Source organism: Drosophila novamexicana, unplaced genomic scaffold, assembly GCF_003285875.2.
Source record: "Drosophila novamexicana strain 15010-1031.04,08,12 unplaced genomic scaffold, DnovRS2.1 tig00000024-arrow-pilon, whole genome shotgun sequence".
NCBI lineage: Eukaryota > Metazoa > Arthropoda > Insecta > Diptera > Drosophilidae > Drosophila > Drosophila novamexicana.
In genome coordinates, this window is record NW_020824768.1 from 2,182,727 (window position 1) to 2,202,275 (window position 19,549).

The 19,549-nt window shown below is 42.4% G+C and overlaps 1 protein-coding gene across 1 annotated transcript; it reads left to right on the forward strand.

Annotated features, from left to right (window-relative positions):
• The first annotated feature begins 1,308 nt into the window (after positions 1–1,308).
• LOC115771051 (POU domain protein CF1A) lies at positions 1,309–6,591 on the forward strand. Its single transcript, XM_030716598.1, is given in 1 exon segment — positions 1,309–6,591. A coding segment is annotated over 1 exon segment (2,217 nt). The 5' UTR covers positions 1,309–2,932; the 3' UTR covers positions 5,150–6,591.
• Positions 6,592–19,549: the final 12,958 nt, after the last annotated feature.

Genomic DNA, 19,549 nt, shown 5'->3' on the forward strand with positions numbered 1-19,549 from the left:
GAGAGAGCCAGAGCGAGAGAGAGATACAGAGAGAGAGAGAGAGAGTGTGTGTGAATAGAGCACAGTTTAAGGTAAAAAATTATAAAGTATTTTGCACGTATTTGGACAGGTTTAAGCAATTAGTTGATGATTGGAAGAATTTAGAACAGGTTGCTCAAATGTGTACTATATACAATTTTTATGGGGCTCCAATAACAAATGATGTGTTCCTAAGTGTAGAAATTTTGGCTAAAGATGATGTCAAATCAATGAATAGAGATATTTAAAAGCGGCATTCCATGTGTATGATAGAAATTTCAAAAATAATATATTAACCTAACTAACTAATCTAAATATTAAGAGTAAATTAAAATACTATATATATGTTAGTTGGGTTTATATGAAAAGAATATACGATAACTGTTATCATTGAATGACATATACTTTGTGTATGCCAAAGGAAGTATAAGAAAATCACAATATGATAAATAAGCAATAGAAAAAAAATCATTTTAATAAGATCACATGCTTTGAAGTGTGGAAAATTAAAATAAGCATGCTTATAATTAAAATAAAATATAGGCGTTAATTAAAGCTATTAACAGTTAATAAATCCATTAAAAAAACTATAGATAGCTGCTTTTAATGACCAATTATTGGAAAATTATTCAGAAAACCCCCCGCAAGTCAGAAAATACCCTTTGGCATAATATTTCTCCAGGCAAAACCCAAGTGTTATATTATTAGACCAAGACACAAGCTCTGGCAAGCGAACTTCTATGCTCCCGTTTTTGCGCAGTGTATTCGAACTGTTGCATTCATTTTAGAGAATGGCTTAAATGCCATTGAAGCCGTTTTAACTGTCCACTAAATCAAAGCTCAGAGAGAGAGAGAGAGGGAGAAAGAGATGGTGGGAGGGAGGGAGAGAGAAGCGTACAAAAGAAGTTAAAGACTTTTACATTTTTGCAAATTCTGTTAAATGTAAAATCAATAAAAATTAGGAAAAAAATTAGCACGTTCTGCAAATCAATAACTAAACAGGAGAATGCTTAACGGTAAACAAAGCGCGAGTACCAAAACAGAGACCAGCCCACACACACACGCACACACACACGCACACACACACGCACACACACTCACTCAGACACGTATTCGCATAGACAATGGGCCTTTCTTTGAAAGTAACTGACAGATATGCATAACAAAAAGCTGCGAACTGAAAACTGGACGAAGATTGAAACATTTGTAACATTTGCATGCAAATTTATTGCCGCGATACATTTCAATTAATGTGCGACTGATTTTACAGTTGTTCTCGGACGCGTTAGATGCTCCGATATCGCAGAGATAGCCCGTTTGCCCGTTTGCCCGTTGCCCATTGCCCGTTGTCGGTTGTCGGTTGTTGGTTGTCAGTTGCATTGCCCGCCCCATTGTAGTGCTGCCAATGCACACGCCCCACTAAAAATAATACACACACATACACACATAGTCACACTCACACTCACACACAGCACACGGCACACCAACAAAATGAAAGCAAAAGTTGGCAGCCCAAAGTGCCAGAGCGAACTGAACAAAGCTTCCTGTGGCCGGCGCGCAATCCTGTGCGGAAAAGCTTTCGCGTCGCGTCTAACAAAGGCCACTGCGCGCGCCTCTTGCGCTCTCGCTCTCCCTTGTGCCGGCTGCCTGGCAATTAAAAATGTCACTCTGCATGGGAATGCGACGCTGCTTGCTTGCTTGCTTTTTGGTGGGCGGCACTGGAAAGCCAGCCAGCCGTCGAGCCCAATAGAGCGCAAGTCGACTTCCAGTTACGTGTGCTCTCAGCGGCCATCTCGCTTGCGCGCGCTACCTTCAAATAGTCGCACGCATGCCGTCTCGTTTGCGCGCATGGCGTATTGGAAGACACGGGTTGAAAACTGGTTTCGCCGCGCGAGCCCAATACAGCTGTGCGTGTATGCCTGTGTGTGCCTGTGTGTGTGTGTGTGTGTGTGTGTGTGTGCGTGTCGTTGTCGTCGTTGTCGGCCGCCGTCGAGAGCGCCGTCTACGTAGCGCCGCTGGCCGCTGCATGACGTTAGTTCACTTCGATAGCTCTACGAGTTTGCACGTGAATTTGTCCCATAGACTCGACTCTCCTCAGCAGTGTGTGTCTGGGCGCCCGTCTCTCTGTGTGTATTTCATATTATTATTATTATTGTTGTTATGTGCGCTGTGTGGCTGATCCGAATCCGACAAAAATCTCAATCACAATTCTGAATGCCGAATCTCGTCTCGCATCTGAATCTGTATCAAGCTCTTCTCGATCCAGTTGAAGATGATGTGTTTGTGACTTGACAACGATAACAACAATTATACGAAAAAAAAATAAACAACAACAACAAAAGCAACAGAAACAACAACAGCAGCAGCAACAAATATAACGTAAATTCAACAACGAAATACGCAAAATATTGTCCAAGTGCCAAGTGTTAAAAAAAGCAACAAAGTGCAACAATTACAAGAAGAAGCAGAAAACAAAAAAATAAATCACACAATTAAATAAAATATATACGAAAGCCAAATCGAAAGTAAATTTTTTGATAAACTGCGCAATTTTTACGAAATATCCACACAACAATTTTGCCGTGCAACATTTTTGTCGTCGTCGGGCCGTCGGTGACGAAACTTGTTGACTGTGTGTGTGTGTGTTGCGTGTGTGAGCGTGTGCGCGGTTGTGTGTTGAGTGTGTGCTGCGTGTGTGTGCGAGTCGCGCGATCGGCCGCCACGCCCACATATTTACGTCGCCACGTTGCCAGTAAAAGACTTCAAGACGGTTGCCTCACGGTTCGAGTGGAATGAGCATAGGGACTCAGGTCTTCCTTTCGATCGATCGGTCTACAAAGTCGTTAAACTGAGCCCCAACTTGGAGCCCTACCCCGCCAGCGTGGAGGGCCTGAACAGCCCCAGAGCGGTGGGGATGGCCGCTACCTCCTACATGACGCCGCCCAGCGGCGATCTCGACATGGCGCTGGGCGGCGGCGGCGGTGGCTATCACACATCCTCGCCCCGATCTGCCGCCGATGCCGGTGAGATGAAGTACATGCAGCATCATCATCATCATCATGCGGCCGTTGCTGCGGCCGCCGCCTCGGCATCGCACCACCAGCAGCAGCTGCCGTCGTCGCCATCGCCCAACGGACAGGTGCAGGGCGGCGGGCAGGGCAACAGTTTGGGCGGCCTGACGCCCGGCTCGGGCCTGGGCAGCTGGAGCGCCTTGCATCCGGATCCGTGGTCGCTGCCCACACATCATACGACGCATCATCATCCCGCCGCCGCCGCTGCCGCAGCCGTTGACTCCGTCAAGCAGGAGATGTCACATCTGACGCAGCAGACGCGCATTCAACAGGGCATGGCCTCGCCGCACGCGGCCGCTGCGTGGCATGCCCCGCATGCGGGTCACTATGCACCCACCGGCGGATCGCCGCTGCAGTATCATCATGCGGCCATGAACGGCATGCTGCATCATCATCCGGCCCATCATGCGGCGCAGGTGGCGCCACTGCATCATGCGCTGCGCGGCGAGTCGCCGCAGCTGCACATACACGCCCATCACATGGGCGGCGGTGGCGGCGATCGCGACGCGATCAGCGGCGGTGAGGAGGACACGCCCACATCCGACGACCTGGAGGCATTTGCCAAGCAGTTCAAGCAGCGACGCATCAAGCTCGGCTTCACCCAGGCGGACGTCGGCCTGGCCCTGGGCACCCTGTACGGCAACGTCTTCTCGCAGACGACCATCTGCCGGTTCGAGGCTCTACAGTTAAGTTTTAAGAACATGTGCAAGCTGAAGCCGCTGCTCCAGAAATGGCTCGAGGAGGCGGACTCCACCACCGGCTCGCCGACGAGCATTGACAAGATCGCCGCACAGGGACGCAAGCGCAAGAAACGCACCAGCATCGAGGTGAGCGTTAAGGGTGCGCTAGAGCAGCATTTCCACAAGCAGCCAAAGCCCTCGGCGCAGGAGATCACATCGCTGGCGGACTCGCTGCAGCTGGAGAAGGAGGTGGTGCGCGTGTGGTTCTGCAATCGCCGCCAGAAGGAGAAGCGCATGACGCCGCCGAACACGCTCGGCGGCGATATGATGGACGGCATGCCACCGGGCCATATGCATCACGGTGGCTATCACTCCCACCACGACATGCACGGCAGTCCCATGGGCAACCATTCGCACAGCCACAGCCCGCCCATGCTGAGCCCCCAGAACATGCAGTCGGCGCATCAATTGGCGGCTCACTAGCAATCAGAAATCCAGGAGTCGAACTCAGCTGCAGCTGCGTCCACTCCTGCCAACAGTCTGCACCAGCAACAACAGCAACAGCAGCAACACCAACAGCAACAACAACAGCAACACCAACAACAACAGCAACAGCAGCAACAGCAGCAGCAGCAGCAACAACAGCAGCAGCAGCTCACGCCCAATACGCCCTCTTCTAGTGCGGGCTCCTCGGTGACGATGACTAGTCAGGGTCAGGTGATGTCGCCGCAAAGCCCCTTGGGCAGCTCCTCAGCTGGTGGTCAGACGAATAATAATAACAACAACAACAATAGCAGCACCAACAATAACAACAACAACAACAACGAGGAGCAAGTGAAGCAACAACAACAGCAACAACAACAGCAGGCATCCAGCATAGCAGCCGCTGCAGCAGCTGCCATGTACATGGATCCCATGCGCTACCAACACGCGCACCATGCCCATCATCCGCACCAGCATCCGCATCTGAATCCCGCGCATCATCCGCACCTATTCCATACCAGCGATCAGCTGCAGCATCCGCACGCCCAGCATCTGCAGTCGCAGCAGACGGGCGGCAGCAGCAGCTCTCAGCTCTCGCCAGGAGCGGGCAGCAATAGCGGGCTGCCCCTGCAGCCGCCCAGTGCCGCCTCGCCGGGCTCGGCGTCCAGTGTGCTGGGCGGACATCTCAATCTGAATGCCCATTCGGCGGCGGCGCTGCACCAGCATCATCATTACCAGCACCATCATCACCAGCAGCACCATCATCATCAGCAGCAGCAGCAGCAGCTGCACGCCCGTCGCCTCTTCGAGCTGAGTCTGCAGTTTGGTGCTGCCGCCGCGCCGGGTGCAGTGCGTCATTTCAATAGCTTTGGTGGCGGCGGTGCGGGCGGTGAATAGCATTCGTCGGCCGCCTGGTTTGGCTACGAGTCCTCCTAGGACACAATGCCAGACGGGTGGCCGGAATGCAAGCGCGAGCAGCCCTAAAAGCGACCACAACCTCGTCCTCGTCCTCGTCCTCGTCGTTGTCGTCGTCCAAGGGCTGCTCCACACACGCCACACTTTTACCAGTGCATTAATCTGTGTTACAACTTGAACTAAGTAGTAGTTAGGGCAGTGGATCGATCGGTTAGTTGAATACTCTTCTATATACATATATATCCACATATATACATATATATATATATACAGCCTGGCACCGCCGCCTGCCGCCTCTGCCTGTCGTTTCTTTTTTATATACATACATTTATTTTTGTTTCCAAACTTTCAAAGTTTCAAAAACTTTCTAAAACTCGATGTAAAAATTTAAACAAAACAAAAAAAACACGCAATTCAAATCAAACGTGAAACCAAGTGATGTTGTTTTTAAATCTAAATTAAATAAAACAAAAAAGAAAACGAATTAAAATCGAATCGAATCGAATCGGATCGAATCGTATATCGATAACTAGCTAAAGTGCGACAAGTGTTGGGAAATGCGCGAAAACACTTAAAAAACAACAGCTGCATTCCATCAAGCAAGGTAAATCTTACAACCATATGACCACCAACCACGCCCCCGCCCCCCTGCCCCTAGCTAACGTTTCGCAACACTTTGTCGCCCGTGTGGGTTAAGAGATTTAGCAAAAAAAAAAAAAAAACAAAAAAACAAAAGAATAATAAAAAATTAATTTTTAAGCCAATGTAATGAATATAATTAATAAATATTGTAGCGCTCAAGTGGTTCAAGCCGCCACCGCAGACTCTAATGACTCGGTTCTAGCTAGGGTTATAGGTTATACACACACACACACACACACACATAGCCAGTAGATTGTACTCTATATAAATATATATATATATGACAAAAGTTAAAAAACATAAAAACAAAACTTAGAATTTAGTCAAGAATACAAAAAGTAAATGAGAAGAGAAGCAAACATTCTGTAAATAAAACTACAGTTAAGTCATATTTTTAGCTTTAAATGCAATTGTAGATTTTTTAATAAACAAAAAACATAAACAAAAATACAATTAAAAGAAATAATATGGAAGTGACAAACAAAACAAAAAGAAAAAAAAAAACAACCTAAATGAAGCGAAAATCATGAAATAAACATAAATTGTAATTTCTAGGCGCTAATTTTATGAATAGGCACAAGAAGTTTAGTTACTTAGTACTGTACTTTCTATATAAGCAAATCGAAAATACACACACCTACACACAACCACACACACTCACAAACACACACACACATATAGCTAAATCTTAAAATTTAAACGAAAAATAATCAAGTACACGAAACAAAAGCTAAATTGTAAAATATATAATTGATGTAAATTTGAAAAAAAGTCCAAAAAACAACAGAAAAAAAACTTAATAAAAAGCTGAAATTATTTCAAACAAAAAATAATAGATGTGTAAAACAAAAAAAAAAAAAAGGAAGAAAACAAAACGTGCTTCGTGTTTTTTGATATACGTACAACTTTTTATAGAAGTGGCCGTTTTTTAATTTTTTATTGTATAAAAACAAAAAGAAAATGGAAAAAAAAAAACAAAAATATAAATACGCAAACTTTTAACTATTACTTAAAATTGCTTTTAGTTTTCTTTGGGTGTAATTAAAATACAAAAAAAAAAAAACACTTTTGTTTAGTTATTTTGTTTGGTATGTTGAAAACTATGCATGAAGAGCGAAGGAGATGAGAGTACTTGTCCGCAGATGATAATGATTATGATAATGATAAAGATAAAGATAATGCTAATGATGATGAAGAAGAAGAAGAAGTTGAACAAAAAATATTAATGTTTAAGCCATGCCCTCAATTGTATAATAAATTATGCTACAACAAATGGAAGCACCAAGTCAACAAAGCGGTGCATTCCACCACAAATACACACACACACAACCACACCACCACACACTCACACACACACACACACACACACACTTAAACACAGAGAAATTTAAAACCAAGAAAACAAAGCAAAAAAAAAAAACAAAAGAAAAAACCTTAAAAAAACAAATAAAAGAGAATATTATTCGAAAAAAAAACAAGAATTTTATTTGCCAAAATGTCCTTTTATTATTATTTAATTAGCGTTAACGGCGGCTCATTACGGTCGTTAGCCATTTACAGTTTACGAGTCGCTGTGCCTGACAGTTTTACAGCCACATTACAGGGGGGGCACCCTTCCCGCCCTCCCTTATGTTTTGAGCGCCAGCCGATGCCAAGCCGATTCCCAATTGGATTCCGATTTCGATTCCGATTCTGATCCCGATTTCCATTGCGATAATTACGGGTATTATTATTTTTTTGTTTATTTAAAGTGTTCGAAAAGCAATTAACAATTAAGTGGGCACATTATAATGCGATTGCCTACGTCACAATTAACTAATAACAACCCCTCCCCAACCCCCGCTCCACTGCTGCAGCGGGGAGGGTTAATGTAGGCTGTCATTAGCAAGCGTTTTATTTGATTCGCTTTTTATAGGGCTTTAAATAAAGCTGCGTGTAGCTCATTGAAGTCAACTTCGGGCCTATAATAGCCCAAATATAAAATATTTAACATTTATTTATTATAACTATATAAACTGGATATATAACTGACAGATTGCAGATCAAACCCAGGAAATGTACTTAGCTAGCGGCATGGGCCAAGCGTCGGCAAGCTCAGCTCGAAGTTCAGGGATCAAACCTTCGTGAAGCCAAAAACAAGTTTAAGTTAGAAATTATTAAAAGAATTGCCAAATTTATTAAGTTAAGCCGCGCGACGTGGCTTTATTTCTTATTTGAACAGATATAAACTTAAATCAGGCTCAAGTCTTGCCGTTTTGACTTACTTAGCAACAAATTACTTGGTTACTTTGTTTGATTTATAATTTATTAACTTCCGATTATAGTATTTTTATTATATTTATTTTTATAGTATTCGCCTGCTCATTGCCCTTTACTCGAATGTGGTGCACGTTATTTGCATTAAGCCCATAATTTAGATGCATTTATTATTTTGCACATTTCTCTGGAAGCTGATTACAAATTTCATGCACAAAATATTTCGGTTGGTAATTTTGCATAAAAATTGCATCAGCCTCTAACGTTTTTAAGTCGAAAATATAATAATAATAAAAATAATAAATAAAAAACAAAAATTAAATGCAGAATAAAACAAACAAATTGCAAATGCGCATAATTGAAAGCCAGTTTGAGGCCTCAAAAATAAAATTGTACAGATATATATATATATTTATACTTATATATATATATTACAGATATATAATACAGAAGCGTAATTGCAATAATTTGTATTTATGCGTCGGCTTTCATGTTTTATCAAAACAAAATAACACTCGAAAATTATTATTTATTATTATTATTGCCAAAGTGTGTGCATTTTTCATTTTTCTTTTTAATTTGAACCTGTTTAAAGTCAACTCTCTAATTTGTGTTTTATTCTCTGAAACGCCCACGCGCTGCGCCTCGTGCTCTCGAACAATATATTTATAGGCAGTTCTCTTAATTACTATCTAAAATAAAAGACAAGGGAAGGGAATTAAATGTGATAAAAAAAAACATGGCTGCCTACAGTGCCTAAGCATATATCTATTGCCACCTGCCATTTTGGGGTTGTTGTGCGAGCACACACACACCCGCACACAGCACGTTGCAAACACACCCACATAGATAAAACCTGCCCCTAGGCTAAATAACTTTTTCAACTAAGTAACCAGAAGTCAAGTTTGACCATAGCAGAACGAAGTTTGCATGCTCTACTTGAAATTTACTAGAAAGAGGGTCATTTTAGATTTACTTATTAAAAGTTAATATATTTGGAATTAAAATAACAGGGAAATAGATTTAGGAATCTGCTAACTTTTGGTCTAGAAAATAGCATATATTTACTTTGATTGAATTGCCAGCAAATGTCTTTAGACGTGCGGACTTTTCAGCTTCAAGTTTCCATCCTTCAATATAGTTCTATATTCTAGTTCTCGTTCAAGTATCCTTCAATATAAGCCTTTATTTTGCTTCCAGTTCAAGTAGCCTTCAATGTAGGCCTATATTTAAGTTCTAGCTAAAGTTTCCTTTAACTTAGATCTAAATTCAGCTTTCAGTTCAATTATTCTTCTATATAGGCCTTTATTCAGCTTCTGGCTGCACACATATATGATAAATCATATTCCAAATTCCTTACCACTTGCATTTAACCAATAAATCAGGCATTAGAAAAGGGCGCTATCAATTAGCTATGCCGCAACCTAAGCTCATTAAAAGGTAGTGCACATTTGTGTACATATAGGGTATTATTCGAGTACTCTCTGCCGCGTGTCAAGCCCTGTGACATAGTTCTAATGCCCGCAGCACAAGGGGGCTATAAATGCTTATTCACATTATGGTCATATATGATAAAAATGTAGTCATATAAGATGGCAAATTGTAGTTTTCATTGGTTTTAATGTGGCCGTGCGTGTTAAGTGCGACCGACATCGAAGCTGAAGTCGAAGCCGCAGCCGCAGCCAGAACCACCCCCTCCCCCTGCTGCCAACCAGGGGCAGCACCTTAACAACCACCTCACCTCAGGTCCGGCTCACAAAACATAGTTCGTCGCAGTTCCCTTTCCGCAAAGCGATGCCGACATTTTCATTATTATTTCGAGTTGGCTTTTTTATTATTTCGCGTGGCAAAGCTTTTGTGCTCGCCTTGTTGTTGTTGTTGTTGCTTTAGCTGCTGCTCAGTTTCTCTCTGTGTATGTATTTTTGGGCTGCGTGCATACAACCGTGTCAATAATTACCCGTGGGACTGACACGACCAACGAGAATCATTCAAATGTTGCAAAAGCGGCAGCCACAGAGCCCCCACAAACAATGGCTAAAAACAAAAGCAGAGACAGGCAATGCCGACGCCAACGTCGACGTCGACGCCAACAGCGACCCAGTCGAGAGAGTCGACTCGAGACGAGACGAGGCGAGACGGGGCGACAGACAAGTGGAGAAGCAGGCACAATGGCAATATGCTTGGACGCCGCTGCTGCCATTGTGGCACTGGCAAAATGGCTGACACTCGTGGCCAGAAGGCGACCCAGCCGGGCTGACAAGCTGGCCAACTGACGAGCTGGCCAACTGACGAGTTGACGCACTGACGCATCGACCAACTGACTTGGTCCGGCTGGGCGAGTTTTCACTGGGGTGGCATTGTGCTCATTATCTATGCTTCCTTTGGGAATTTTCATTTTCTTTTAAAGTTTTTCGACGCTGCGCAATCGTGTGCGACAGTTCCGAATAGGAAAGAAAAACATTTCAGCGATAGCCAACACTGCAAAAGGAACCAAACTTTTCTATATATCTATATACTCTCAACTTTTACTTATAGCTTGTAGATGTGTGTCTTATTTCACTTATGTAAGCGGCAGAGACACATCTCCGACTCGAGAACTACACTAATTACAAAAATTGATGAGCTTTTAAAGCGAATGCGTCGATTGCTGTGACGAAAATAGTTTTAACTACCCACAATAACACCCACAAGCATATTAAGCTCTGACTTTTCCAAATGCAGGCGAAACAAACGAGACTATCACACAGCCAGCTAGAGAGAAAGAGAGAGGTTGAGGGAGAGATAGATAGAGAGAGGGAGAGAGAGAGACGCCTACCCCAAGCGACAAACGAGACGAACGACAGGCGACACCTTCGACAAGGCACTTGCAAAGCTGATCAGCAGACACCTAGACAAATAATGCGGGCATGCTATATATGGTAGATTGCTGTGATATAGGCAAGCCATAAGACCTGGGAGCTGCTACAGAAGTTGCTGCTCAGTGAGAAGCTATCAAGAACTCGGATGTCTGGAGAAAAATTTGTTAGGAAAAATGCAATCATTAATAGCAATGGGACTTACGATATTATTAACAAAGTAGGAAAATGTTACTATAAGAAAATATATTAGTTGTAGTTAAAGTTAACTAAGGCGAGTTTTCAGTATAATCAACTATTGTTGTAATATTAACTGAAGCTTAAGACCTAATATGGATTATTATACAGGGATTGCATGATAGTGAAAACTTTCAAAAACTATATTTCCGACTAGAATTTGAAATACATTCTATTTTACCACCTATAAGTAATGTTAATTATTTATTTATTAAGCAATGCCTAAAGTTGCCAGCTAGCTTTTAATTTAAATAAATTAAATGAACAGAAAATAATTACAATTTAAAAATAGTCAAGGAGTAAGGCCTGAAAAGAAAAAGTCATGGCATGAAAATGAAATTTATATGGATCGTCCCATTGTTGTTAAGAAAAAACAATGCTTTAAACATATTCATTTGCTTTCCATATATTTATATAGTTTTATAAGGTCTTTCTTCTGAACTTCTGCACAACCTTCCTGCATTAAGAGCTCTGTTTCAATCGCAAGCCTGACAGCTTGAGCTGCTAAAGTCATTTTGTCTGCTGGCTGTCTGCTAAAGAAACTCATTTAGCCGCCCTCGCAGTCAATTAACAGCACACTAGCACACACACACACACACATGATTGCATACACACCCAGATATACACACAGTCAAGTGTTTTGGCTCTGAGCAAACACGCAAACATCTCTCTTCTCTAATAAACAAACTCAATTGAGGTATGAACCATGACATTGTCTCGTGTGCAGTTTCGAGTCAACTGTTGAAAATGCGCGGGTTATTAATGGCTTTATAAGCTGCTGCCGCCACACACACTACACACACACTGCACACGCGCACACACACTGGCCAATATAATGTAGACTTTGGCAGGCAAATTGGACGGGCCACTTGGACAGGCCAGCAGCTGCAGCCAGCCAAAGAGCCAAGTGCCAGCGATCGCTGCTTGCCGATCGGTGATCGGTGATCGGTGTGAGGTGATCAGTGATCAGCGGCGGTGATCAGCAGCGGCGCAGTGTCAAAGCCAACCACTTTGCGCGTTTTCATAACAATTTTTTTTTGCGCTGTTGTTTGCGCACATTTTTAACGTATAAATAAAAGCGTGACATGAGCGAGCGGGGGGTGAGCGGGCTGAGAGGGGTACGGCTAGTGGCCATGTCTGTTGGTGTGTGGGCCAACCTGGCCCAGGTCGCATAGCCAAGAAATATTTCTCACACACAAAACGCAAACGCAGACGCAGACGCGACGGGCGGCGCTTGACATTTTGGCAAGCAAATGGAAATGGCAACAAGGTCGCCCAGAGCTCAGATGGCTATCGAAACGCAAATACTGGCGGGCAGCGGGCAACCGGGCAGCAGCCGGGCAGCAGATGGAGCGGAGCAAGTGCAGCATAGAATTTCAAATTTAAATTTGTATTGCACAGTTCGTGAACGGACGCCGGCGGCGTTCTCGGTCAAGTGCAGGCATCAGCTGCTGCTGCTGCCGTTGCTGCTGCTGTGGCTGCCGCTGCCATAAATCTCATAATGAAAACCGGCAATAAACTTGGCCAGCTCGCAAAACGCCGGCGGCAAACCGACAAAAAAATCCCGCGCCAAGCGCGAAAAAATGCGCAAAAGAATTAATAAACAAAGTAGCTGGGCATGTTGGCATGCCCACTCTTTCTCTCCTGGGATGCAGGCGGCACTTGGTCCACTTGGTCTCCCTTCACCCACTCCGCTCACTCTGCGCTTCACAAGCTGCAAACGGACAAGTTATTTGCTGCGCATGCGCGCACGTGCTCGCTGCTTAATGTGCGCGCAGCGCAGCCGACGTCGACGTCGACGTGGCCGCACGTTTCAGCGCTCGAGCTGCGCATGCGCATCATCAAAAGACGTTGTCGTCGCCGTCGTCGTCGTCGTCGTTGTCGCTGTCAGCGCTTGGGGCAGCGCCGCCTGACGTCTAGTCGCATTTGCATTTCTAATTTTTGCATATTCGCATTGCCATGCAACTCGGGGACGTTGCATCCACCGCAGCCGCTAGCCGCCAGCAGCCGTGCGGCAACAGCAAATATTGGAGTCAATCGCGGAGGTGTCTCCTCAATCGCTTGTGTTTATGTATCTTAGATGTCTAGGCTGACCAACCGATCACTTCTCACAAACAGCTGCTTGGACGTGTGTATCAAGGAATCACAGATGGAACAGGTAAAGTTCATTCGAATATAATATTTATTCTAATGCCTTAGCCAAAAACATTTCTTACTTACCCCAAAATTTACAGGCTCACGAGCTATTAGTTGATTGTATTTAATTTGTAGATAGAAACCTAGTTTCATAAATACACATCACTGAAAAATAAAGATAAAATGCGAATTAGTTAGTGAGAGTAAGAGCTGGCGAGAGAAAGAGAAAAGAAGAAAAAGCCAAGAGAGGAAGTGTGCAAATAAAAGTGAGAGCACGAGCAGAGATAATTTCAGTAAACTTACCAGCGTAACAAACAAATAAAAAAACTATCAAACAAGGCATTGCTACCTCCAGGACTTACTTTAATTCATGAGAATCGCGTAGTAGGGCTAGGTATGAGAGAACGTATATTCAAACGTGCATGTATACATACATACATACACACACATGCATACAAACATACATACATACATGCATGCATACATACATACATACATACATACATACATACATACATACATACATACATACATACATACATACATACATACATACATACATACATACATACATACATACATACATACATACATACATACATAAATACATACATACATACATACATACATACATACATACATACATACATACCTCGAAAAAACAAGACATAACTTTTCCAGCACGGCTAGTTAATGTAGAACTCTTACTCGCAGCATGAAAACCTGCTGGCCTTACTTGAATTCATGAGAATCGAATAGGAGGGCACTAAATATAATTACGTTATTTTAATTTCTAACGCAGTGGGAAAATGATTTTGTTTGGGTTAAACATACATATTTACGTACAGGCATTCATACTCTCAAGCATACATACAAACATACTCTCATGCATGCATACATACATAGCTTAAACAAATTATAGCAATCGATCAGAACTTTTTAAATATTTTTAAATATTATATTTTTGTTAAACAGAAATTGGATAACCGATTTCCACTATGCTTTATAAATTAGTTACAGCTAGAAATAAATTTAGGGATTATAACAGCGAGTGTTAGGAGTCAGCTTTTCTACCTATAGAATTTTTGCAAGAAACGAACTTGTATTTCGAAATGAATGTATTATGGGCCTCTATTGTTAGTCTAAGCCTCCCAAAGCTCTAGTCAACTTTGGCAGCTTGATTTGGTTTGTGCGTCGACAGTTTGTCTGGACTTTCGAATAAACTATTCAATAGGGATGTCTCGTCATGGGTCTAAAAATATCAGTTGATTCATTCAAAGTCAACAGTTTTGGTAGCAACAACAAGAAGACGAAGAAGAAGCACAAGCATTGTAAACGCATTTGAGTGCGATTGCTGTTGCTGTTGTTGCTGCTGCTGTGGTGTTTGTTGTTGTCGTTGGTTGAGGCAATTGACTACCGAAAAGTATTAAACAAAAAGCTCTCGAAGCGCGCCCAGCGAACTGCGTCGGAAACTAATGCAAACAACGCGCAGCAGCAAGAAAATAAAAAAAATGTTTAAATATTTGCAAAAGAAATCGTTGGCGAAAAAAAAAACTTTGGCAACGCGGTAGCCATAAATCAAAGTCGCGTTAATGAAAGCGCAATTAAAGCGGGCTGCCAGAGAGTGGGCGGTGAGCGGGGCGTATGGGTAAGGGAGGTGGGGTACATACTTGAAGTCGAGGCGTATTTGGGCCAGCTTTAAGCGCAGGAAATTAAATTTTATGATGCCGTTGCCAGCCAGTTGGCCATTTGGCCATTTGGCCAGCCCAAGCCAATGCCAATGCAATTGTTGCAGTTCGCAGTTGTCGCGACTGCAGTTAAATGTGCAGCCAATGTTGCTGTTGTTGCAGTTGTTGCAGTTTCTTTTGCTGTCTGAAAAGTTGCACAAGGTTGGCCACAACAACAACAACAACAGCAACAGCAACAACGACTGCCGCGTAAAGTTTATGCAGCGGCGCGACGGCGGCGACACCTACACCTACACATAAAGAGAGACCCGCAGAAACCGACCGCCTCACACCTCGCTGCAAGCGCCCGGGACCAGACTTGACCTACAAAAGCCATGGCGACCATGACGCCCCTGGGTGTACAGTGTACACTGTGCAGACACAGACTTCGTCTACCTATTGACAGCTCAAGCTGCGCCATTTATGTCCAATTTGGTGTGACGTCAGCCCCGGACTTTGATGGTCTCTCAACAATAACAATAACAATAATAACTATAATAACAATGCCACACCCCTTTTATAACTAATGAAATACTAACAACATTTTAGGCAGCTATTTAAGCCAAAGTATTTCAACACCTGCTCATCGTATGCCCAAAAATAATATTAATCCAGTTGACACAAAATGAGATTGTGAACTGAACTAAATAAGTTCTAAGATTGCCTTATGCTTTAGACTTAGAATATTTATATTATTTTTGTTAATTTTCTTACATTTTTTAATTTCAATGATTTGTTTTTCGTTTTTTTGTATTATTTATGTAAGCCACAGATTTGTTTAAAATTGTAATTGTCAATTGTATTCATCTAACCATATTTGAAAGATATAAATTTTATTGTCAGATCAAATTTATGCGTATTTTTATTATTATCAAATATCACATTCTTACTTTTAAATTCTTATATTTACTTTTTTAAATGCATACAAAAAGAAAACTAGGCTTCCACCAATCTCTGGGTTCTGACATGTGAAAAACTAGCTTCATGAACCAAGACTTAAGGCAGGGAGCTGGCTCGAACTGTTTTTGTTGGTTTTACAGCCTGGTTTTAAATGTGAACTTTAGTTATGCGTAATTGCGTAGAGGTTCAATTCGATGTGCTTGTTGTTCATTTCCGCTTCCAGTGGCAGGTTGCAATTTGCACGAGTGAATCGCAAAACCATCGTGAGATCCACATAAAGTTAAACAATTCGCAAAAGCGGCTTAATTGAAATAAAAAGTAAAATCGTATGCGGCTGGGCAGGCCGTCAACTCGTTTGGCTGTTGGTCGTTTGGTCGTTTGGCCGTTTGGCTTACTGACCATCAGCTTCATTACCATTAAGCGACTGTGGCCACAAATCATGCATTTAACGCCTTCTTAACAGACTTGCAACTTTAGCTGGAACTGGGCCGGAGCAATGGGCCGGCAACTGGCAGCTGGGATGGCAACAGGGCTGTTGTGTAGCGCCGCAATCAAAACGGGCAATAAGCATGCAAAGAAGCCACAGCAAACCGAATGAAATGAAATCAAACAGGCTCTTGATGAGCAAAGCGGGCCTGAAGCCGGAGAAGACATGGCCCTGGCAATGGCTTTTTGTGGTCAGGTGTAAAGCTGTGAGAATATGTGTGTGTCTCTGTGTGTGTGTTTATTGAGTTGTCAGGCAGGCAGCGCAGCTTAAGCTGAAGGAAGCCCAAGTCCAAGTTTAAGCCACAGGGCAGCCTGATGAGCTGTTGATGTTGCTGATCGTGCTAGTTGACAATTACACAACGAGCTGGAGACGGGCGTAAGGAGACAGGAGACGGCGGGGGGCGCACGAGAACGAGGAGCAGCTAATGGAGCGATCGTTGGCCAATTTTATGGGTGCAGCAGACAATTGGCTACCAGTTTGCATGAATGGAAGCTGCCCAGTCATTCAGAGAATCAGCTCAGAGTGGCTGCTATTTCCATAAAGATAAAAACTGATCAGCACTGCTGAAGATTTGCTAAGTGCCAGTGTTGTGTCAGCTTGTAAATCAATGATGGTCAACTTTCTGCAGTGTTGTCAATGTCAATCACAGTGTGCAGACAAATCAGTGTGCAGATAATGCAAAAGATGATTCTAAAAGATGAAATGAACTGATGAACAAATATAAAATATTTCATAGTTCTTCAAATAGGGCACCAAAGTATGCGAACTTTGCCAATTGCCAATGTTGTGCCAGTTTGTAAATCAGGGACGGTCAACTTTCTACAGTGTTGTCAAAGTCAATGAGAGTGTAGGCAAATCAATGTGAAGTTGATAAGAGATGAACTAAATTTACCTATTCATCACCTATCATCCTATCATCATATAGTACGCCCAGGTATATGAACTCATTTGGGATTTGCCAGTGCTGTGTTTGCTTGTGAATCAGTGATGGTCAGAGTGTAGACGAATCATTGGAATAGAATGAGGAAGATTATATAGATTATATAGAGCATAATTCTCAAAGATGAACTCATATAATGTATAAATATATCATATTTAATCATCTAGTTCACCCAGGTACATGAACTCATTTGCTAATGGCCAGTGTTGTATTAGCTTGTAAATCAGTGATGTTCAACTTTTTGCAGTGTTGTCAAAGTCAATCAAAGTGTAGACATATCAATGGGGTAAATAGAACATGATTCTAAATGACGAGGTCTGACAATGACGCAGTAAACCTTTTAATGCTTAAAACTCTTCTTTAGAATTCTGGATTTATATTGGACATATTAATTTACTTCTCATAAAAAGTAAACGGAACAAAAGCAACGGCTAACTAAGTATGTCAGCCAGCTGTCAAATACGCCAGCGTCTGTCGATTGAATACAAACTTTGACTAGTCCACAGACGCAGAAGAAGCAGCACAAGCAGATAACTAAGGCATTCTTGCTGTGCGTTGTGAATGGACCCAACAGCTTAATCAAAGAGGCAACAAATCAATCCATCAGTTATTTTAGGCATTTACATTTCAGCCAAAATAAAAGTCTTCTTTTTGCGCTTTTTTTATTGAGCCGAGTTTGCTCAACCCAGCCACAGCTATGCCGTATTTATTTGTGTATTTGGTTAGTTAGTAGTCGCTTAATTTATAAATATAAAAGGCACAAGGCACAAGGCACTTAGCAGATCGGACAGATCCCAAAAAGCAGCAAACCAGCCACAACAAAATTAGCCGATCGTTAAAAACCTGACACAGGCGCACGTGCCATTTTCGAAATGCTTAGAGCCCGAAACGCCTCACTACACACATAATAAGCCAGAGCCGGAGACAACAATAATTTCACTACAACAACAACAACAATAAGAGGGACGACAACAACAACCACATCGTAAATAGCTTGCCATGTTGTAGCGTTGACAATTTTGCGTTAAAATTTATTAACCAGAAATTGATTGGCCCGAACGGCTATCATCTGTGGCTTTAAGTCCAGCTCTCTGTAGCTCAGCTTCATAATTTACCATTAGCTTTGGCCAAAAACAAAAAATATATATATACTATATGCACGCGTCTATAAAAACCCAACGCAGAGACCCCAAAACTCAATTCGACTTTTATCATCTGCCGTTGTCTTTATTTTTGTATCTGTTTTGTTTTTTTTTTTTTTTTGGGGGGGTTTCGATAACGTTGAAATTTCGCATAATTATGATGCCTATAAATTTGTTTTCTTTCATTAGCTAAAGTTTCAGTTTTCTTGTTGTCTTTGCTTTTGTTGTTTTTCATCTTAGACGAAGGTCAACGACGATATAAAAAACTAATTTTATGTCCGTTGCCAACACAACCAGTCAAAAGGCGCTTCACTAGGGGGCGGGAGGCGTGCCTCTAGGCAGGCGACCCCCCCTCCCCCCAAAATAGACAAATATTAGTCTGTAATGCTATGATATCTGTTTTGTTTCTAATAAACGCTTTTAAAATCGATTAAAAAGCTATGATTATTATGTATGATTCTTAGAATCGCCATCAAAATAAACCGTTTGATGCCCAGAACCCATTGAATATGCGTAAAAAGGGTGTTCTATTTTTGTGAACATGCACGTAACATGCAGAAGGCAGCATCTCCGACCACATATAGTATATATATTCTTGCTTCACACCAATAGCTGAGTCGATCTAGCCAAGTCTATCCTAAAACAGCTAGAGATATTTTGAACGTAGGTCCTCCTAGAGCCCGTTCAGTTTGAGTTTGTTTCCAAAAATCGAAAAACTTGCCCAGCTTGCAAGCAATCGATAGTGTTGGCAGGCGAAGCTTCAAGGTATCCCATAGTCGGGCACTTCCGATTAGAGCAGTCTTGCTTGTTTTAAATCCATCTTTTGGGTAGAGCCTTTATTAAAATTATTTCATTTTATTAAAATTTTCCGCATTTTCGAGCTGCAAATAACAAGTACTTGAGCATGTCACAATTTTGGATATGCCGTAAATTAACTAGCCAAGATTAGCTCTTTCTTTTATTAATTTGAGCCTAAGTGCCTGCTAATCTTTATTGCTTGTTTAATGTATTCCCAGGCACTAATGAAACTGTAAACTTAAAAGCCAGGTTCTAGGAAACA